The sequence below is a fragment of the Capsicum annuum genome, unplaced genomic scaffold (genome assembly GCF_002878395.1).
Source record: "Capsicum annuum cultivar UCD-10X-F1 unplaced genomic scaffold, UCD10Xv1.1 ctg999, whole genome shotgun sequence".
Classification (NCBI taxonomy): domain Eukaryota; kingdom Viridiplantae; phylum Streptophyta; class Magnoliopsida; order Solanales; family Solanaceae; genus Capsicum; species Capsicum annuum.
In genome coordinates, this window is record NW_025896087.1 from 973,110 (window position 1) to 997,522 (window position 24,413).

The 24,413-nt window shown below is 35.1% G+C and overlaps 1 protein-coding gene across 1 annotated transcript; it reads right to left on the reverse strand.

Annotated features, from left to right (window-relative positions):
• Nucleotides 1-8,283: 8,283 nt before the first annotated feature.
• LOC124895849 lies at nt 8,284-11,695 on the reverse strand. Its single transcript, XM_047406254.1, has 5 exons — nt 11,522-11,695; nt 10,547-10,692; nt 10,183-10,256; nt 9,367-9,450; nt 8,284-8,640 (listed from the first exon to the last, which is right to left on the reverse strand). Exons 1-5 carry the CDS (start codon nt 11,646-11,648, stop codon nt 8,370-8,372), a joined length of 702 nt encoding a protein of 233 aa, XP_047262210.1. The 5' UTR covers nt 11,649-11,695; the 3' UTR covers nt 8,284-8,369.
• Between the last annotated feature and the right edge of the window lie 12,718 nt (nt 11,696-24,413).

A 24,413-nucleotide genomic window follows, 5' to 3' on the forward strand; every position in this document is an offset into this window, starting at 1 on the left:
GGCACGTTTTACACTTTCCTACAAACCCAGCTATATCCTTCTTCATACCATTCCACCAATAGATTTCCCGCAAGTTGTGGTACATCTTGGTAGTACCGAATGAATGAAATATCGCACGCCATGCACTTCAACCATAATCCTCTGCCTGATATCATCAACACATGAAACACACAATCTACCCTACAATCTCAACACGTCATCTCTCCCTTGGGAGAAAACCTCTACCTTTTTGTCCTTAATTGACTCCTTAAGTCTGACCAAACTAGGATCTCTATCTTGCTTCTCCTTCACTTCCAAAACTAAAGAAGATTCAGAACTACTCTATACCAAAGTACTTCCCTCAGCTAAATCAAGCAACCTCACACCCAATCTAGCCAAAAAACACACATCACGAGCTAACTCTTTCTTACCTTTCTCTACATGGGCAACACTACACATAGATAATCTGCTAAGGGCATTCTCCACTACATTGGCCTTGCCCGATTGATACAAAACACTTATATCATAGTTTTTTAATAACTCTAACCACCTTCTCTGCCAAATATTCAACTCTCTCTAAGTAAACACATACTGCAGTCTTTTATGATTAAGAAACACATCAACATAAACACCATAAAGATAGTGTCTCTATATTTTCAAAATGAAGACCACAATGGCTAACTCAAGATCATGGGTTGGATAATTCTTCTTATGCGGCTTCAATTATCTAGAGGCATAGGCTATAACCTTACCTCTTTGCATCAACACACAACTCAAACCAATTCTAGAGGCATCACAATACACCACAAAACCATCTATACTATCACGCAAAGTCAACACAGAGGCCGAAGTAAGTCGAGTCTTCAATTCCTAAAAACTCTTCTTATAGGAATCTGACCACTGGAACTTAACTTTCTTTTGGTTCTACCAGGTCATAGGAGACGCAATAGAAAAGAAACCTTCTACAAAATGGCGGTAGTAGCCCACTAGACCCAAGAAACTTCTAATGTCAGATGGAGATATAGGTTTAGGAAAATTTCTTATAGCTTCTATCTTTTGGGGGTCAACTCTAATACCTTTGGCTGAAATAATATGACCCAGAAAGGCTACAACCCTTAGTCAAAATTTACACTTACTGAATTTGGTGAACAACTGGTGATCTCTAAGAGTTTGCAAGACAACTCTAAGGTGATTCGCACAGTCATTCTCATTATGGGAGTATACAAGGATGTCATCTATGAAGACAATGATAAAAATATCAAAATATGGCTTGAACACTCGATTCATAAGGTCCATGAAGGCGACTGGGGCATTGGTTAGCCCAAAGGACATGACTAGAAACTCATAGTGACCATAGCGACTTTAAAAGGCTGTCTTTGGAATATCACATTCCCTCACTTTAAGTTGATGATAGCCGGATCTACGGTCTATCTTGCAAAAGTAACTTGCACCTTGTAACTGATCAAACAGGTCATCAATTATCAAAAGAGGATACTTATTTTGTACTGTGACCTTGTTAAGCGGAAGATAGTCAATGCACATACGCAAAGAACCATCTTTCTTTTGCATGAATAAGACAGGCGCGCCCCAAGGAGAAATACTAGGCCTTATGAAACCTTTGTCTAAAAGATCTTTGAGTTGCTCTTTCAACTCTTTAAGCTCAGCATGTGCCATATGGTATGGCGGAATAGAAATACGATGAGTATCGGAAAGAAGGTTAATCTCGAATTCTATCTCTTGATCGAGAGGTACCCATGGGAGACCTTCCAAAAAAACATCTGGAAACTCATTAACAAGATTGGCTGACCGAATAGTTGGAGCATCGGACTTAGTGTCTTTGATTCTAACTAAGTGATAGATGGAACCTTTAGATATTAGCTTTCTGACTTTGAAATAGGATATAAAATGACTCTTGGGAGATACCGAACTCTCGAACCACTCAAAAGATGGTTCATCAGGAAACTAAAACTTGACCACAAGGGTACGATAGTCTATAGATGCATAATAAGAATGAACCCAATCCATACCCAGAATAAGGTCAAAATCCACCATGTCTAACTCTATCAAATCAACAAGTATGACTCTATGAAGAATAGTAATAGGACAATCTCTCTACACTTGTTTAGCAATAACTGACTCCCCGACGGGTGTAGAAACTAAGAAAGGCTCAGGAATCTTTTTGAGACCCATTTTGGAATTCATAGCTAAAAGTAGGGTCACATAAATGAGACTTGACCTGGGGTCCAACAACATATAGACATCAAATAAAAATAAATGGAGCATACCGATAATAATATCAAGAGATTTCTACTACTCTTGAGGGGATGGTAAGGCATAAAATCTATTCTGACGCTAACTGCCAGCAGTGCTAGATGAAGCGCCCTGAGAAGGGGCAAGACGGGGTACAGAAGCTGGTGCACTAGTAGCCTATTCTTGAGGTTGGGAATCTTTGTTCCCCTGTCTAGCATAAGGACAGTCTCTAAGTCTGTGGCCCTTCTTTCCATAACCAAAACAACCCCTCAGATCTTCAAAACACTCCCCGAGATGACTCCTACCATACTTAGCACTGGGAGTATAGCGGGGCCTATTACCAACACTATTTTGTGACCTAGGCTGGCTAAACTCTTGCTGCTCAGATCCATCTCTCTTGTTACCCCTCACTCGATCTCTCTCCCTAATCTTATCCGCCTGTATCTTTTGGGCATGCATTATCAACCTCGCCAGATCCATATCCCTATGCAATATCACAGTCCTACACTCCTTTAGTACCAACCCAGAAACACCGATAATGAACTTGCTCATACTAGCTTGGTGTCAAAAATCAAATGAAGAGCGTACTTAGCCAACTAGTTGAACTTCAAGCAGTACTCCTTAACAGTCATAGAGCCCGGCCTCAATTTTATAAACTCTTCAATCTTGACTCCCTCATCTCAAGTGGAAAGAAATTGTCCAAGAATATATCTTGGAACACCTACCAAGTCATATGATCAGTATCCTCACCTCAACCCTTCCTTCATGATACAACCCAGTCCATATGCTATGTCCTTTAACCTGTAAGATGCCAACTCAATATTTTCTTCCTCAGAAATATGCATCACCTACATGATCTTTCTCATTTCTTCCAAGTATAACTATGGGTCCTCACCTTTCTTGGACCCATAAACCTCTGGCGGATTCATTCGCATGAAATCATATAGCTTAGCCACGGCTACATTACCTCCCTACTAATTAGCAACTGTAGCCTAGTTATTGGACCGAACATTAGCGGTGACTACTTGGGCTAACGCCTGAAAGGCCGCTCGAAACTAGGCATGAGACACAATATCATTCAAAGAATCAATAGGTGGGGGTTGCTCATTATCATTCCTGGGGGCATTTGTTCTTATAAGAGGCATTTTCTGAAATAGAAGAGTACGAATTATTAGATGAGAGGGATATTTATAGGCACGATAGAATCCAATAGAAATAAGTAACTTTTTCCTAAAATGTCTTTTAGCTTCTTGCTCATAGATGTGGCGCGCTACACATCGATGATCAGGACTTTATTCAACACGGTTTGTCAGAATCCCTAGGATTCCTTTAAAACCTTAGGCTTTGATACCAATTTTTTAAGGACCCGAAATCACCTCCCGGGACTTCACACGGTGCTTAAGGCTACAAGTAGCCCCAAGCTAACCCTTTGAGCCTATTTCTACTAATAACACTTATTTCAAGATAAAATAATTCAAACACTAGCATAGTCATATCATATGAAAGGAAATACGGAGAAAATACTCGGTCCAAATGACTAAGAAATACTGGAAACCTCAACATAACCATAATTTGATAACTAGTCTGACAAAGCCTCTACTAATCCATGAACTAGAGAGCCATTGGGATAAGTCCCCAGCTGACTCGAAACTAACTAAAAGTAAAAACATGGTCTCTCAAATGTAAAAATGTCTGAAGATAGGTCCTCGAACCATGAGGACTCACCACTGTAGGAATATAGATAGAGGTACTCGAAAGTCACTGATGAGGCTGGGACTGAGCACCTGAACCTACATTATAAGACAATATAGCACATAGAAGTATATGTGGATCAACACTTGGGAATGTACTGAGTATGTGGGGGTGTATGCATTTATATAGAACAACATCAATACTCGTTAATCAAATCATGCATGTAATAAGTAATGACTCACATGGCTTGAATAAGTATAAAATACAAAGCTTATGAATCATGTAAAATGGAACATCTAACGTAATCTTGTGAGTCATTATACTGTCAACTTTGAAATTTGTACTCTTCTCTTATTCTCATTACTCAAGGCTAAAGAAAACTTTAAGCAATACTTTCAACTCATGCATATGTCGTATGGAGAGTAAAACTTCTTCAATGCTCACGAACTCATAACTCTATTAAACTCAAATACTTGGAATTTGAAATCATATAAATTTGGAACATACTTGAAGGCATTTGATACACGTTAGGAAAATATCTCATTTCATGCTTTAGGGAAAAATACTCATATAAAGGGAAAGTATTTTAGTTCTAAAGGAAAATATCTTATCTCAATGGAAAATACTTTAGTTTAGGGAGGTAACTGATCTCGAAGTTTAAATGTCAAGGGAGGTTCTCTTAACTGCTATAAACCATGCGAGCTACATGGAGTCCAACATTTCGTCCTCCTAAGAAAGAGACCTCGCATTAGGGAGAGGCGTCATACTCTTGCCAGGGAGTATAACCTAGGTCCAGTGATCACTAAATAAAATTGGCCTCAGGACCAATATCAACTCGGTCTTTGGCCCAATAACAATCATAAACTCGGCCTCAGGCCTAACCTATGGTTACACGTAGTTTTGGGGTAAGAAACCATAGTAACTTATCCGCTCGGTGCTAAATACTACTCCGTTTATTTATCTCACTCATCTCATGAAAATCCACTTTAGAATAATCTCACGCTTCAATAAGAACCCAATAATCAAATCTGTAATCTCATGTAGTAGAGTAGATTTCAAAACTCAATGACCATTAGGTCAAAAAAATTCTCAATAATCTAAGAATACTCAAATCATGGGTGCTTATAGCACAATAGTTCATAAAATCTCAAGTATCAAGTAGGGTTAGTAACCCATAGTTCAATCCTAAGTTAAAACTCATCAAAAGCATAATAGATAGCATATAGATTCATAACTCATATAAAAATCTAGAAATTTCAGCAATTTATCTCAAAATCTCAAAATACTCATATATTTCAATGTTTCAAACATTTCAACTATCAACTTCTCAAGGATTAAAATCATGGGGTATAGACCTAGCTGCAATTTCTCAAGAAAATATGTAAAAATTGTGCCACTAGACTCTCAATTCAAGGGAAACATCAAAAGCTTGCAACCAATATTAATGGGTGAAAAACTACAATTCAATTTCATGTAAAATCTTATAAATTGCACAGAATTGTAGTTTAAATAAGGTTTTGGGTGCAATGGTGAAAGGATTACCCTTGTTCAAAACCCCACATACCTTGAATTAGAAGCTTTGGATGAACTCTCGATTTTGGAACTCTATTCGTACTCTTGAATGAGGGTTCTTGAATCCCTTGACTTGGAAACATTGAATCTTGACTCAATTTAGAAAATTAAAAGTGGATTCTTGACATTCTTGAAAGAGGTTTTGGATACTTAGGGTTTTTGTTGAGAGAAAAATTGAGAGAGACTTCATAGAATGCTTGTAAATGACCTTGATTTGGTGTTTGCACAATTTAATAGGCTTGGAAAAAGTCCAAAATGACCTTTTTAACTTCTGTACGAAGCTAAAAAAATTAAACTGGGAACCCGATTTCATAGGTCACCGCGACGTGCCATTATCGCGGTGGGTCACTGGAAATTGACAAATGGGAAATTGGTAGTCACCGCGATACGGAGCCATCATGTTATCCCACTAGTGGAAACTTGGAACTTCAACGCTATGCGTCACAATCATACTAGGACATTGGATATTAACTACTGGGAAATTAGGGTCCTCTGTAACGCGCCACTATTGCAGAGTTCCACTGGAAATTGATAATTGTCAAATAGGTCCTCTCCGCGATGTGCCGAGCACCAAAATGATGTTTTACGACTAGGACTTAAATTAGCCATAACTTCTTACCCGGGTATCAAATTTGGGTGAATCATATATCAACGAAAAGTTTATCGAATTTTCCATGTGATAAAAGTCAAAATTGGGAAAATTCTATATGGTTAATATGATACTCACTTAGGAAGTCACTTTTCAATCTTTAGGGCCAGAATCACGCCTCACTTGACACGCCCTAAGGTTCATTCTATGAGAGAATTTTGCGGGGTCTTACATACTTCCTTAGTTTTATTATGTTAGACTCTTGGATATGAATATGATAGTTGTTCCTTATTATCTCATTGACTAGTCATATGATTTCTGAACTCTTGGGTGTAGTTTTCATTCTGATTCTATGATGTATATATATGCTTTATCTTTGGAGCTCAGTTGGCAGTAGCCTACTGAGTACCATTCGTTTGATACTCATTCTACAGGTTTGCATCCTAAAGATCATAGTACCGGTTATCGCCGTTGATGTGTGCATCATGCGGAGCAGGCCTGGTTCAGAGACTTAGAGTGAGCTCCTGACGTTCGAAGCCTTACTTATCTCTCTCTTATGTATTAGAGTAGTCTCTAAGTTGTATTCAGAGATAAGTTATATAAGTTATATCAGCGTATTTCTCTTGATATTTTACTTTTATACTTTTTTCTATTTGAATCTCTTGTATTAATACCACCAGGTTTTGGGATTCTTCTATGTATTGATCTTTATTTCATATATTCTGCATTCTTTTTCTTATATTATTGAGTAGCCCATTACTAGCCGTTCTGGACTACGAGTTGGCTTGCCTACTAGTAGGTTATGGTAGGCACCATCATGACCCGAGGAAATCGGGTCATGACAATGAGTACCGAATGTGGTAACTGATTCTCTTGGATTGAAACAGTGCTCGAGGAACTGGCTGCTTTAGTAATTCTCAAAGCCGACTTCGAACCTGCTCTCATCTTGCTTTTTTTTTTTTTTCATTTTCAGAGATAGTCATATACATCAGATTCTATTATGTATTAGATGTTCTTACGCTAAGACTCTAGATTTTTAAGACATATGAGATTTCTTTCACATAACCATTTTTACTATATTTCTTATTGGCTTGACTTCTTGCTAGAAGTCTCTCATTGGTGATTGTTATTGTCAATTTCGTATTTCCTTTATCAGTTTGAGTGATTGGCTTAATTATTAAAATTGGGCTACGATAAGATCATCATGTATCATTTTTAGGTCGTGGCATATAAGAACGATAATTAGTCAAAAAGAACAGTCACAAATAAATACACCATGTAAAAAAATGTTGTTATCATTCTGTGTCTTCTCAAATCTATTTATTACTTGTGATGAAATGATAATGCTTGTTCGACATGCACCCTTTAAAACATTGGGCATAGATGGTATGACACCTCTTCTTTCAAAAATATTGAATACACTTTCTAGCGATATTTGTGAAGCCGTGAAAAGTTTCTTTCGCTTGAGATATTTGCTATCTTCCTAGAACCTGACCCTTATAACGTCGATACCTTAATTAAATCATGTAGGTGTTCTAATACCAAAAAAATGTGTCAAATAAGTCAAAATAAACAATAACACATAAACACACAACATAATTAATCAAGCATAAGATAAAAAAATTGTTTCCTTACATATACGTAAAATTATAGTTTTATAAATTGATTGCAAAGTGGTTACGACTTTTTCCTGCTTTTGCTGAAAATACTCTAGTTATGCATTACATATAGGACTTAGCTTAACCCGTTGTCACATATAAATGGTTTCATATTTGAAACAGAAATGACATTTTTATAGAACATGAAAAGAAAAATATATTGAATTCAATTTTTGTCTTAGATATGAATTTAAGAAGCTAATTTATATCTTTTCTTCTCAAGTGTGTGTGTATATATATTTTTTTCAACACGACAACTCAATCTTTTGCCTCATTTATTCTTGCTAGATAGTATGACTTTTTGTTCTTGACTAGAAAGATTTTCATAAATGAATGAGACAATTTGGTCTAGCCATTTTATTTATAGAACTATTTTATTGACTATTGCTTATAGTGCCCAAATTTTGGATGAGATTCTAGTAAGTATAGCAGAACTACTTTATCCGATGAAAACACTTCATGGGATTTAGATGGGATGAACATTATAGCATAAACATACAAATAAGTATATAAAAGATTTTACGAAATTCAAAAGCTAAAAGACGGAGATTTGATCCTATAATTCAAAAAATTTATAGAACAGCCATCCATAAACATCATATTTGATGGTTATTTTACATAAATATTTTTCATAAACGTGTCTTTCTTGCAGACGAACGACAACAAGAACATTGACAAGACAATGGGTGACCATCCCTACCGAGTGAAGTACATGTGAGCTCGGTGAGCTCCACGGACGGTATTGTGTGAGTCTGCTCGTGCGAAGTGGATACTCTATGACTCATGGGATCCGGCGCAGAATTTGATCCCGAGAAAAAGATTTGCTTATGATCTATCATCTTCGGAGAAATTGCCGGAGGAGAAGGAATATGCAATTGTTTGCATAAGTACTGAATACATCTATTTCCAAGTGCAAAGTATTAATATTAACAATATTAACATATGGCTCATCATACAAATTAAATTGCAAAATAAAATACCTTCCTTCCTCCCAACAAACATTTAACAAATAAAAATTATAAAAGAGGGTGTGCTTTCGAACCTAAATAGTGTATAAATAGTATTATAGGCATTGAGCCTAATTCTTAAGTTTAACAAGACAATAAAGTAATTGTGGGCCGTGTCCAACTAATTATAAGGAAAAAGAATTCCTAGAAGGTTGTAAGTGATCCGAGTTTGTGAAATTAGATAAACCCTTACCCCCAACCACTCTATTTATTTTTGCATTGTCTAAGATTAAATAATTGTGCCCTTTATGGTATATGTGTCTGATATTCTCTCTATCGTTAGAACAAAAAGTTTCATTTCTCCCTTGATCCGTCATAGAGATCCAATGTGAAGGTAAGGCTAGATCATATCAAATTGTTGAGAGATCAAATTCAACCTTATTCCTCGAAGAATTTTGACACATAGAGCCCGACTATTCAACACAAAACCTTCATTAATGGTTGATAAGGCAACTACGAGACATTTTGCTAACGGGAATCTTAGAAACGGTCCATCAAAATTAGACAATTTGAGATAGCAAAGGGACAAATCTGAGACTTAAATAGGAAGAAAAATTCATACAAAAAAGATATATGTTGTGAAAATATACTATAAAAGGATTTGAAAGAATGATCGTACTCTTTTTGTTGGCGAATAAGCTTCATCATTCTGTCCATTAGGACAACTCTATCTGCCCTAGGGTCTTCTGTCTCCATCTCATTACTTGTAACACAAAAATTAACACCACACAAGTTATATTGTAAAAACATTATTTAATTATTCATAGACAAACAATAATCTGAAAACTCAGTTTAATTAATTTATTTTACTTAAATAATAGCTATAATTAAGTGATCAAAAGATTATAGTGGCTAGTCACCCAATTTGTCCATCTCCATATAGAAGATTAATTTTCAAATATCTAGTTATTACTATTGTACATGACTATCTTGCAAGATACTATTTTTACAGACTTCACTTATTATTTAAGCTCTCACGTATAACTGAAAAATACATGGTTTGTCATATAAGAAGTTGGTTGAACGATTTGCACTCCTCACTTCTCACTCAAAGGTTGTGAGTTTGAGTTAAGAGGCAAAAATGGTGTGTGAAGCTCCTAGGAGAGTTAAAAATATAGAGTTGTTTTAGAGGCATGCTTTTGCCAAAAAATATATTTAAATTGGTCACTAAAATTAAGGTACCTGCTTTAAAATTCCGAGTCAAATTTATAAGGTATTTAGGTATTTAACTTATTACAAATATATGTATGTGCATCTATTTATTAATATAAATTTTTTAAAAATTGACTCTTATGGATTATAACTAGTCTACTTTATTTTAAATAGATTCCATTTTATCATATAAAGAAATCTATTTATAACAGGAAAACAAATAAGGCCTATTTATACATAAAAATTAATCGGAAAAAAATGCTAAATGATAAGTATCAATTACCTCATATTGCTAGTATTTCCATCATACATTTTGATCGTTGCAGGAAGCTCCAACTCTTCTTCAGGTGTTATTAGCTAATGAAAATTTCAAATAAAATTTTGTTGCCTTAGAATTAATGAACCATGGAAAACCTAAACAACTATATAGCTTCATTTACAATGAAACTAAAAAATTGAAATCAACAATGATAAAATTTCTACTAAACATAATCCCTAAAATTGAATATAGATACTTCTTACCGTACACTCCAGAGTTATGCTACAGATTATATCAGTATGGTAACATTTATCGTTACCTAGTTATGCATTAAATTAATGCACTTTATTTTGATATGATAATGAGGTAAAAATACATGGGTAATTACTTGTTCTTCACAATATTTGCCCTTTTCGTTAGTCTCTTCCTCAACTCCAAAGTTTGAAAATCGCACCCAATTCCCTTTTTCTTCGACAACTTGGCAGTGGGGGCATATCATAATCCCCCTTGCATTGAACTCGGACCCAATACAGTCTACATAAAAGGAAATAAAGATTAAGTGTTCTATGCAATGATACTATAGAAATTCATAACTAGCAAATTTCATAGTTTTTTCAAAAAAAAATTGCCTAAATAAGGAGATTGGTTAGAAATTAATGTGTTAAACGAATGAAACTGATCTTATGAATGTCAAACATTTAGATGAGATGGTACAAAAAAATAAAAAAAAAATTCATGCATTATCCTTTATCTTTTCTTCCTGAGACGTCCAACTTCTTCATTTCACTTTTCTTAATAAACTTACTCAAAGATTTTATCTAAAGGATCAAAGAATAAAATCTAATTTACTACTTGATTTATATGAATAAGTTTTTCTTAGAAGAAATTAAGGGGTTGTTTGGCCGTAAAATGTTTTTACTATCTTCCAGAATTGAACTCCGTAAAATACGTTTAGCCATAAAATTCCAGAAAAGTATTTTCACATTTTTCAAAATTTTCAAAAATAAGAAAATAATTGTTTTCACTTTTCCACTCGAAGTAACTCATAAAAAATAAAAAATAACTCTACTTATTTCATGGCCAAACACAACTCAAATTTTCAAATATCAATTTTCAGTTGGAAAACAAAAATGGCTTTTTTCTATTTTTACAATGAAATATGGCCAAATGTGTACTAAAAATCTCATGATCCAAAATTATTCAAGAAAAAACCTAATGAATCGGATAAATAATTCTTATGTTGAGTAAAGAAAGATCTATTTAGCTGCTAGAAAAAATAAAATAAACACACATGAATGAATTTTAAGAAAGGTGCTTATTTTTCTTGTTATTGGAGATCTACAAATATTTAAGTATATGTTACCTGTGTGAAATAAGTGTTCACAGCTAAGTTTTGTGATAGATCTCCCAGCATTGTCAATTACCTTTTCCAAACATATTCTACACTTAGGGGCATCTTTTATACTATTTGGAAAAATATTATTGGCCATGAAAAGAATTGTAGAAAACACTTAGTGAAATAAAATAAGAATAAAAAAGACAAATGAAGAATGAGGTGAAGCAATCGGCAGTTTTAAACACTATTTATAGAAAAAATCTAAACACTAATAAAGTAAAACATTAAATTGTATGAAAATATTTGGTATGATCCTCCAAATATAGTTAAGAAATTAAAATCATTTTAAAAGATAAAGAAGACTATTTTAAGAATAAATTTAAAGTGAAAACCAAGGTACCATTAATATCAACAACATATATGGTAAAATTTTTGAACAAATGATTGTTAAAATTAATTGATCAACTAAAGTTGCAAATTTTTGTTAGAATTATTTGTTTTGATCATTGTTCGTGCTCACACGGTAAAATAGTACAAATAATAAAAAACTAATTCGGTCACATATGACGAGTTTTCTTTTCCACGGCTAACATTTTAAATTTTGCGGAAATATCAGTCATGATGTTATAGGAAGATAAGTTCAAATCATGATATAAGATTAAAAAATGTTAATAAATTCATAAAAGAACGATATACTGTTTGTGTGGTCGTAAAGGCTCTTTGTCGTGCGTATTAGTTGAACAATAATTATTTTAGTCTGGGACGAAAACAATATCTCTACCTCACCTTCAAGGTAATGGTATGAACTGCATACATCTACACTCCTTAGACCCCACTTTGTTGGGAATATATACACTGGATATGTTATTATTGTTGTTGTAGACTTTAGTGCTTATAGAGAAAGTAAGGTTTATGTCTCCCTCTTTTTTGAAATATGTGTTAGAGTTTTTGACCTGAATTTTATTGATTCGGCCTAGAAAAATTCGCGGTGCGACCCATTTTTTGAGATTTTTTAGGGGTCCTATGGTAGTAGTGGAGGGATCAGGCCATGTCGGACCTGAATGTTTTTGGGCATAGGATTTATTTCTACGCTCGTATTATATAAGTGTGATTTAGTGGGTTGTTTTTTATGGTTTTTATCATACATCATTGAGACTTTCGTCTCCTCCTAGTATTCCTCTCCATAATAGGTCCTACTCCTCTGCCCGTGGTTTTTTCCATCAAAGGTTTCCACATAAAATCTGGGTGTTGTTCTTGTTTTTCTTTGTTTGTGGTATTTTTTATTCCTATCTGTTTCAATAGCAAACTGGAGTTAGAGCGCAAGTTTTTTTTCTCGGGGATGGCAAACATGAAGTATGATATTCTGCTGTTGGTCTGCAACACCAGATCTTTTTTATAACGGGTTAAGATATGGGTCGTCCAAACATAGATAGATTTGAAAAATGCTCAATTAAGGTTTGATAAGATGCCCTCATCGTGTACATAGGATGAGAAACAATGGAAGGATCGAAAGGCTCTATCTCATATACACCTTCATTTATCCAATCAAATTCTACAGGAAGTTTTGAAGGAGACCACTGTAGTTGCGTTGTGGTTGAAACTTAAATCGTTAAGTATGATAAAGAGCCTAATTAGTAAGTGGCATCTCGAATAATGAATTTATTCATCGCATGTCTAAGGATGCATCTTTGGAGGATCACCTACTTTATTTAAGAAAATCATCTCTGATTTAAAGACTCTGGAGGTTAAGTACGATGAGGAAAATCTAGGGTTGATTTTGGCGTGTTCACTGCCTGTATCATATTTGACCTTTAGGGATACGATTTTAGATTGTCGTGCTATCCTAACCTTAGATGAAATCTATGATGTGTTGTTCTCTAAGGAGAAGATGAAGTATCTTGTGAATGGGCCGGTAACTCAAGGAGATGGTCTCAATGTTTGAGAAAAAACTCATGAGGGGAACTCTGGAGGTGATGATAGGAATAGGTCAAAATTTAGAAATAGAAACAAAACCTTTAATTATTGCCAAAAAAAGGGTCATTTCAAATCTGAGTGTTATAAGTTACAGAATAGAAATAAAAGGGAATCTGAAAAACAAAAAGGAAACCAACTAGAGAAGTTCGGTGAAGCCAGTGTTATTGAAGATAGCGCTAGTGCTGGAGAACTCTTGGTAGTCTCTAGTGGTAACTCCAAACCCTTTAAGGATTGGATTCTTGATTCATCTTTCACATTTCATATGTGTCGCCATCGGGATTGGTTTACAACATATGAAATGGTCTCTAAAGTTGTTGTGTTGATAGGAAATAATACACCATCTAAGATAGCTGGTATTAGAACAATCAAAATTAAGATGTTTGATGAGGTTGTGAGGATACTTATGGTGTGTGGTGTGTCCCAAAACATAAAGGAAATCTCATTTCCTTGAGTACCCTTGATTCGAATGGATATAAGTACAATGGTGAAGGTAGATTCCTGAAGGTTTGCAAAGGTGCTTTTGTTGAGATGAAGGGACAGAGAAAGAATGCTAATTTTTATGTCTTGCAAGGCTCTATGGTTACAGTTGATGTAACTATTTCTACTTTCTCTCTATCAGATAGTGATGTTACTAAACCTTGGCATATGCTTCTGGGACATATGAATGAAAATAGATGGTTGAACTAAGGAGGAGAGGAGTTCTTGATGGCCAGAGTGTTACCTAACTGGAGTTCTATAAGCACTTCATTTTTGGGAACAAGAAGAGAGCCAGATTCACTAAGGGCATCCATAAGACTAAAGGCACACTTGATTACACTCATTCTGATCTCTGGGGTCTTTCTAGAGTACCTTCTAGGGAAGGTGCTAATTATATGTTAACTATTATTGATGACTATTCTTAAAAGTTTGGGTGTTCTTCCTGGAGCAATAGAATAATGTGTTTCCTTTTTCAAGGAGTGGAAGACTATGATTGAAAAACCAAATAGGGAAACATGTAAAATAGCTTCGGACTGATAATGGTTTAGAGTTTTGTTCTAATGAATTTAATGTTTTGTGCAAGTTGGAAGGAACTATGACGCACCTAACAGTTCGTCATACTCCACAGTAGAATGGTGTGTCCGAATGAATTAATAGGATTATAAGGGACAAGGTATGTTGAATGCTCTCTAATGCTTGTTTACCCAAGTCTTTTTGGGTCAAAGCTGCTTCCACATCTTGTCTTCTTATTAACCAGTCTCCTTTAGTCGCGATTGGTAAAAAGACTCCACAAGAGGTATGGTTCGGTACTCCTTCTAGTTACTCTGATTTGAAGATATTCGGATGTCCTTCTTATACTCATGTTGATAATGGAAAGTTAGAATGTAGATCTGTCAAGTGCTTTTTTATGGGTTATAAGTCTGGTGTTAAATGATATAAGCTTTCGTGTCTAGAAAACAGAAAAGTTATAATTAGAAGGGATGTTGTATTCGATGAAACTGCCATGTTTCGTCCCACCTCCTTTAAAGAATCTAGTGTTTCGCCCCAAGATGAGCCAAGTGACATGAATCAGAAAAAGTTAAGCACTCACGCTGAATTGCATATTGAAGCAGAGTCCACACTAGTGCCTACTTCTTAGCCTACCCGAGCCTACTATTTGCCTATCATATTCAACATCATCAAGGAATCAAAATTTATCCAAATTTACTTTTATCGAGACCAATCCCTTCCCGCATTCATTTTCAAAATAATTAATCAATTCTTCGACTACCAATCCAAATTTCCACATTCAAATCCAACATCAACCAACACAAAGCAAAGATTCAAACATGTCAAACAATAAATCATTCACATTCACGTAAAAATTAAAGAGAAAGGAGATAGAATTAAATCTCAATGCCGCTTTAAAAATCAATATATTATTGCCATTAGATCTGGTATAATTCGCGTCCTAAATACTCGATTTGAACCTCGACAACGAATAACTTCAACTCAGAATATAGAAAAACCAAATGGATAGATTTAAACAAATCAAAACAACGTCAATACGAATCCACCAAATTGCCAATTTTTACCATATTCTGATGGATGTCGCTGGAATTGGACAAAAACAAGTCAAACTCGACTATTTCATGTCGGATTTGAATCAAATTGGAGGTGTACAAACTATTCTTACCCTGTCAAAATTCCAACGACCCTACTGGTGATGAAACACTTAGCAAAACCTGGTGTCGGTACTATTTATGGTAAGAACCCACCGAAAAAAGGGTTACTCGCCGGATCTTACGCCTTTTCACTCTCTTATATCACTCAAATTCCTCTCTCTACTTCCTTTTCTCTTCACTCATTTCTCTCTCACTCACTGGTATGTGTGTATCTTTAATAGGCAGTGGTGTGTGTGTATGGTGTATATGCGATGGTGGGTGTCGTTGTATGTGTTTTGTGATGGAAAGAAAAAGAAAACCCCCTGTTTTGTGTGTGTATTGTAAGATTGTATATGGGTATGTGAAAATGGAAATGGTCAGTGTCCCCCCTTTTCAGTGATGGAGCAATCTTTGTATATATTGTGTGTGTGTGAATTTATTAGTGGCGGCCCCCTAGTGTATTGGGCTGGTGTATGTATATGTGAGGCATGTGAATAAAAGAGTAGGTAGGGGGTCATGTGGGTAGGGTATGGGGATAGTGTGTGAGATAAGGGTAGGTTTTTAGGATGATTAGAACAAGATAAAATTTGTCAAAGATCTGTTAAGGGTTGTTAATTTTTTTTGTATTTTTGTGGGGTGTAATCACATGGGTGAGGGTGTATGATAACGTGAGGTAAAAGTGGATGAATTGGGTTTTGGGAGGGACAAAATTAGGTTTCTACATCATGTTCCTTTTTGGATGTAAACACAAAGTGTTTTCAGACAAAAAAATAGACAACGAGATCAAATTTTGACCCGACCATTATTCAAGGAAAGAAATAGAAGGAAGAAGGGAACCCGAGTCTTGACTTTGGACATCCTAATTACCCAATTTGTGAAGAAATAAAGTCACAGGTATATCAAAGGGTTGGACAGAGAGAGACTATACTGAGTTGGAGAGTCGAGTGAGGCCCTGTCTAACTTGCCATTATATCATCCAATTCTTTAGGTAGGCTCCCAACTTTCAATTTCATCACCCTATGCTTCAGGCGGGTTTCTGAATTTCAATATCATAACCCTTTTTTCAGGCGGGCTCCTGACTTTCCATTTCATCACCCTGTTCTTCAGGAAGGCTCCTGACTTACAATTTCATCACTTTGTTCTTTAGGCGATCTCCTGACTTGTAATTTCTTCACCCTGTTCTTCAGGCAGGCTCCTCACTTGGAATTTCCTCACCCTATTCTTTAGGCGGGCTCCTGACTTACAATTTTATCATCCTGTTCTTCAAGCGGGCTCCAAAATTTCAATATAATCACACTATTAGTCAAGCAGGCACCTGACTTTTAATTTCATCACCCTTGTTCTTCAGACGGGATCCTGACTTTCAATTTTATCACCCTGTTCTTCAGGCGGGCTCCTGACTTGCCATTTCATCACCCTGTTCTTCAGGCGAATTCCTGACTTTTAATTTCATCACTTTATTCTTCAGGCGTCCTTCTGACATGCAATTTTTAACATTCTATTCTTTGGGTGAGCTCCTAACTTTCAATTTCATCTCCCTGTTCTTCAGGCGGGTTCCTGACTTTTAATTTTCATCACCTTGTTCTTTAGGTGGGCTCCTGACTTTCAATTTCATCACCCTTTTCTTGAGGCAGGATCCTAACTTTCAATTTCATTACCCTGTTCTTCAGGCGGGTTACTGAAACCACATCAAAACTAGAAAGAAAATTATCCCAAACCAATGTTATGATAAAGAAAGACTTTCTTCTTTTCTCAAAGTTATGCCCCATTTTTCAGGAGGATCCTGAACATAAAGTAAATTCCCATTTTTTAGGAAGGTCCTGAACATAAAGTGAATTCCCATTTTCCATGATGGTCCTGAACATAAAGTAAATTTTTATTTTTCAGAAGGGTCCTGAACATGAAATAACTTCCCATTTTCCAGGTGGGTCCTAAAAATGAAGTAATTCCTATTTTTTAGGAGGGTCTTGAAATCCAAAATAAAAACTAGAATGAAAATTATTCCAAATTAAGATTATGATAAAGGATGATATCGTTTTGAAAGCATGGTCTCATTTTCAAGCAGGGTCCTGAACAGAAAGTAAATTTTCATTTTTCAGGAGGGTCCTAAATGGAAAAGGGAATTCCCATTTTCTAGGAGGGTCCTAAACATGAAGTAAATTTCCATTTTTTAGGAGGGTCCTGAAAAGAAAGTAAATTCCCATTTTCTAAGAGGGTCCTGAATAGAAAGTAAATTTCCATTTTTTAGGAGGGTCCTCAATAGAAAGTTAATTCCCATTTTCCAGGAGGTCCTGAAAATGAAGTAAATTCCCATTATTTAGAAAGGTCATGAACATAAAGTAAATTCTCATTTTTCATGAGGGACCTGAACAGAAAGTAAATTCACATTTTCCATGGTGGTCCTGAACATAAAGTAAATTCCATATAACATGAATTACTTTTAATTTTTTTGTTGCCCCAGTTTTCCTCAAAAGCTTTTGCGGGGGCAAACTCAATCATAAAAACTTGCAACAGTGCATAATGCAAAGCTGAATCAAGATTCTGATCAGCAAGTTCACTTTCGGGGATGAAATTCAATGGCCAAAACCAAAATGTTCCTCTCTTAAGAGTGAAAGTGAAAGGTCTTTACTACAGTGCATTAACGGTTCAAATTAGGAAGTTCGGTTCCTAGATATGAGACATGAAAGAACCAAATTAGAGAATTTATCTCAAAGGGGTACAAGATGATGAGTTTTACCACAATTGGGATTACCAAACCTGTACAACGATACTGCATTTACAGAAATAAGGAATTTTACCTCTAGGTATTTTTGCTTTGAAGCCCTTGATTAGAAGGTCGTAATTGTTCTTGTTTATACAAAGAAAACTTTTTAGTTTAAAACAGGGTGGCTGGCTTGTGGCTTTGGCATTTGAGGAGATTTCTCTTGCACTTGTCCCATTTAGATCTTGTTTTCAATCATTAGCATCTTCCATTGCCTTGTCGCACCGTTGGTCCAAACTCTGAATATTAAGAGTGACTCTGAAGCAAACACAGTATCTTTGTTTTGCTATAATTCTCAAACAATCCCCTTTAAATCTTGGTATTTCCATGAATTCACCCTATTTGTGTGTTGATAACAACCTTCTGCATGCCTTGTTCTGACTAGCAATCTTGTTTCTTTCCTGTGCTGGCCCTTTGTCTTGCTTTGTGAAATTGAAGAAGCTGGCAGCCAATTTTGAAATCTTTTCTCATTTGTTTTGACATGGGGTTGACTCAAAGATAAGAGAAAAAATCGCAATGATTTATTTTTTACTTAGATAACTGACTCAAGAAAAGAAAACAAAACAAAAACATAAAGAAGAAAGAAAAGACAATAAACGTCCCCATTTGAAACAAAGAAATGAAAATTTATCTAAAATAACATTCAACTCTAATGATTATGCCATGCATCTTGGATTAATCTTTCGGATCTTTCCATCCACATTGTCTACCATTTATTGTTGAGTTATGGTCTTGGAACTGACTTGCTTCCCTAGGTCAATTACATTTAAGACCTCATTCTGCTAGTGGTGCTTTGAAGGGTTCTCGCCAATAAGCCTATATCATTTTCTTTTTCTCAGCTCACCATTGCCTTACGATGTTTGTGAGGGTTTTTCACCATTGAGACTCTCATTTTTATCCTCTCAACTCACCATTTTCCTATGGTGTCCATGAGGATTTTTCACCAATGAGACTCTTATTTTTATTTTTCTAAACTCACAGTCGTCCTATAGTGCCCATAAAGGTTTTTACCAATAAGACTCTCTCATTTTTATCTTTCTTGACTTACCATCACCTTATGGTGCCCGTGAGGATTTTCACTAATAAGATTCTCTAATTTTTACTTCTCTCATGATTCCTTATGGTTAAGAAGGCAAGTAGTTTCCAAAATACATCATCATATCCCTTGCATGCTTAGCCTTAACCTTCTTAAAGATTGATCTAAAGGTCTTTCTTTAGTTGTAACTTGTTTTTTTGATAGAGTTCGAAAGAAAGGATGGCATGAGGCCCAAACGACACTTGAAGCGGGTTAGGACTTACAACTTTTGGAATTGACTCAAACAATGAGGATTAACCCATGCCCCAATTTCTTTAGCTAGGTGACTCTAAATTATTTATTTGGTTGGACCGAGCCCAGAGTAGGGCAGCCTACGTATCTCACTCTTGAGAGAGAAGAATCAGGTCGCATGTAGTTCTGATAGCTTGTTCTTTCTTTTGATATGATTTTTCTTTCTTTCTTTCATTTTCTTTTATTGGCTCTTTTTCTCTTTGGGACTTTTCTGACTTTATCTTTCTTGACTTTCTCCTCTTTCTTTCTTTTTGGACATATTTTTTCTTTTTTTTGGTTGTTGCTTTTTTTGAAACTTTTCTAACTCTATTCTTTTGCTTGACACTTTTATTTTAAGCATTGTTAACTCTATCTTGATTCCAAAAGAGGGGTATGAAAGAAAATAAAAATAAGGCTCAAATGGGGTAAACAAAGGATGACACAATATTTGGATAGCAGAATGAAAAGCTTTCATTATATAAATCCTTGAAAATACAAGTACATATCATGCAATATGAAAAGATAAGTGATGATCATTAGTGACTCTTTAACAATACTAACTTTAACTGAGCATGTGTGCCACCTCTTCTTCTACACTTGTCAGACATACAACTCCACCATTGTTGTATATCCCTCATATTGAATGACTTATGCTTTCATGGATTTAATTTTTTTTTTGTTCCTCGAGATCACACATCCGCTGTTTGACCTAATTAAGCTAGGATTTTCAATTAAAGACCAATTTATGCTTGTGATTCTCAAATTAATTGTCTTAATTTTTAAAGAAGACTTCAACATGGTCACCAAATGTGTCAACACTCTATCAATTTTCTCAGATGCTCTTTCTAACTTTAGCCTTCTGATTCAAAGTTCATGCTTAAACTGAATTTTAAGATCTGGCTGAAAATTCCTCAAGCATGTCATATCACTAGAGCCAACATAAAATGTACTATGTAAATAAAACCAACAAACAACACATATTTAAAGCACAAAGGAAAAGAGGACATTTTATTTAGTTAAAATAAAATATAGAGGGGTTTAAACATGAATAACAAAGAAACAAAACAAGATAGATTCTGAACTACAATCCTAAGATAATTCGGAAAACAAAAAGGAAAATAAAATAAACTACCAACAATCATCCCTCGTAAGGAGAGAAGTGACTTCCCAATTGCTCAGCCTAACATATTAGCCACTAGTTTGCATATCATCATGACTAGAGCTTCCCTTACTATCAATGTTCTGCACCATAATTGATCCATCTTGAATAAACTTTTAAATTTCTCTTTTCAAATCTCGACAATCTTCAATACTATGACCTTGAAAATCAGAATGATATGCATATCGTACATTAGGATCAAACTTTCTAGAACGGGGATTAACAGTGTGCCCAAGAAGAGGAGTGATCATGCCCCATTGTACCAATCTCTGAAATAAGCTGGCATACGACTCTCCAATTGGTGTAAAGCTATCCCTCGATTTCTTTCTCATTTCATTATTTTGCCTAGATCTAAAATTGGTCCTAGAAGGTCTTTGGCGTGTTTGTGGAATTGGAAAATGACTCTGAAGAGTTGGTGCACACCATTTTGAGTAAGAAGGAAGTTAGACATATGGTTATGCGCAATATGCTAGATATGGAGGTGGAGAAATGGAGTATAATGGATTTTGGGAGTGATTATAGAGATCTTGGGTATGAATTTGGGCTTGAGAATAACGGTAACGACGACATCGCCTTTTTGGATGTGCCCGTTCTCCAACTAAACTGGTAGATGTATCTTTCTCACTCCCAAATATTCCATGGATTCCCAATATCTATTTTTCTGCTCAAATTTTTATATGTTAAGGCTTGGAGGAGAGTTATCACTTGAATACATGCCCCAGTCTTTGTATGAAACATCTTCACAGCCCACAAGTCCCAAGGAACATTTCATATCATTTTCTGCACTCTTTATTTTTCCAACAATTTTCTTTGGCTCTTCTAATACACATGGCTTCTTCTTAAGAAATTTTAGTGGCCCAATTAACTTAAAAGTAGGCTCAGGAGTATAACAATGATCACCAAGAGTACTATAAATTGGTTCACTAGTTGCATGGGGAAGCACAACCGTTGGGCGGCTAGCCAATGTGCAAGTCTTAGCAGAGGATTGAGCAATAAAACCACAGATGACATATGGTGCTGTGAATATAGTAGGATTATGCTGAGGAGCTAGAGAAAGTGTGGTGGAAACATTGAGATTATTTTGGCATGGAATTAATTCTGAGGCATATCGTGGTGCATCAAAAACATTAGGACATGGAGCTTTCAATTATGATAAAAAAACTCAGGGTATTTGTGGGGTCAATAGTAAGGAATGGACGAGAAGGCAACCCACTAACCCAAGATCGATACATTTCCATCATTTGTTGCCTTAGTCTCAAATTCTCTTCCTTTAAACTTTCATTTTCTTGATTTTTTGTTTGATCCATGATGTCACTCTCTATATCCTTGTTGGACATAGCTAATCATTCCTTAGATTTGGTGTGATATGAAGGACCATCCAGGATTCCACAAACCAACCACCTTAAACTAACTGAACAAGAGATAACAAATGCGTTAGAGTTCAACATTTTTTTTCAAAACCTCTCTTATTTTTTTTCTTTTTGAAAGTATCACTGAACCCAAGAATGGTGCATACGTAATTCACTCCTGAGAGAGGAGAATCAGGTGTATATAGTTCATGAAGTCTTGCATAAATGGCCAATTAAACTCTTTTTCCCTTCTTTTTCTTTTTTATTAAGACTTTAAAAGAAAAGAAAATAATAAATTATCAAAAGAATTGACGAAAATCTTTTTGCATTTTTTCTGTTTAAATTCCCAGCACAAAATGAAATCTATTATTACCAAAGAAAATCTTTTTGGGTTTTCAATTTTAAATTTCATATGAAAATGAAAATTGGAACTATTAAAGAAATTTTTTTTCCGGTTTTCTTTTAAAGAATATATTGACACCTACTCTAATAAAGAGTGAAAAAAATCTTTTTGAATTTTTTAAATAAGATCCCCAAACCCACAATAGTCTGTCTACGTATCTCACTCCTGACAGAGGAGAATCAGGGGTGCGTGGTTCGTCCTGATTGGACAATTAAGGATTAGATAACAAACTAAAACTTAACTTGAGTGATACAAATATAAACAGGCGATGAAAGACAAATCTTTTCGGGTTTTTAATTTGATACATCACACAAAATGACACCAACAACTATGAAAGAAAAAATCTTTTGATAATTTCGTTATACAAAGTATACAAAACTTCTACCATTTTTTTTTTTTGAATTTTACTTATTAAAAAGCTCCTAAAAAATATTTTTTGAAATTTTTGAATTATGAATGCATGCTAAAGGAGATAAAAGGGAAAATCTTTTAAAGGTTTTTTTGTTTTTGACTAAATGCATGAAAAAGGTAAGAAAATCTTTTTGAATTTTTAGATTGTAAAAAATAAAAGCAATAAAGAACTCTAAAAAACTATGAAACTTTTTTTTCATCTTTTTTCCCTTTTTTTTTTTATTTTTCCATGCCTATACACCTTTATTTAATTCTAGCACATGCTTTTCTCAAAACCAGTCTATCAAATTATCATGTTACCCTCAGAGATGCAAAATTTAGCACGTAGGGATACTTTAGTGGTAAGTTTCCTACAAAGGACCAAGTAGGCCCATCTAGGTATCAATATGATGCACATGACCATGACCTAAAGGATGACCTAAGCTGGGGTTTACTAACAAGGCTGTTCGGGGGAGCGTGTGGTCTATAGTGGCTACTTTACTTTCCACGTACTCCATACCAGCCAACGTTACCCCCTCCAAAAATAAGAGTGACTCAACTATAGGTCATGTACACAGTGTGTACTACAGAACTTGTTGTAGAAAGAATTGACTCGGGTTATGCACATGATTCCAGATATAAAGCGGTAACACATAAGAGAAAAACTCTAAACAAAGAGCACGTAGGCACTCAAAAGCAATAACACAAACGATAACACAAACAACGTTTATACAACCATGATGTCAAATTAAGCCTATACAACTCCAAAAATAAGCTCGAATTTTGAAAAATCTTCAGTAGAGTCATCAGAGAGGTCACACCCCCTTTTACAACAAAAAGATAGGATTTTAAAGTTTGAAAGGATTTTTATTATTAAGTGACAAAAGATAAGAATTTATTTCAAAAAAAAAGAACTTTTACATTTTTTATTCAGATTCGCCAGTTGACATAAATCTGGTGTGCCAAGTCACCTTTGAAAAATCCTTTTTCAAAAATGATTTAACTCTAAAACTAATCCGCGAACAAAGATTTCGGCTAAGGAATTCTGTTGACCTAGTGGAAGGTTGTAACACCCCGATTTGCTGAACCAGAATGCTACACGGTGGTCATGACCTCGAAGGACCATAAGCTAACCCATGATTGATATCTGTACCTATATACAGCAAATCAAGATATAATAATATGGAATACATAGAACTGTAAGGCCATAAGGTTCAACTAAATACAATCATGTGAGTGAAAATACTCAAAACAACTCAATCTGAAAGCTAAGTCTGAACTTAAATCTGAACATAAATCTGAAAGCCTCTAAACTATCTAAATAAAGAGTTAAAGGAACAAGTCTCCAACTAACTTCGTAGAACTAAATTGAAGAAATAAATAAATGTATCAAATCATATTGTACTCAAATTAATGAGGACTCACTGTGTCTCTACGACTGGAATGCTACCGCTACT

Excerpts from the sequence above, each read along its gene's own strand:
- LOC124895849 (XM_047406254.1), bottom strand. The coding sequence starts at position 11,648 with ATGGCCAATAATATTTTTCCAAATAGTATAAAAGATGCCCCTAAGTGT. Across the intron at positions 10,257-10,546 it reads GCAAATATTGTGAAGAACAA|CTAATAACACCTGAAGAAGA; the intron begins GTAATTACCCAT and ends AATTTTCATTAG. Across the intron at positions 8,641-9,366 it reads CTTATTCGCCAACAAAAAGA|ATGTATTCAGTACTTATGCA; the intron begins GTACGATCATTC and ends ACTTGGAAATAG.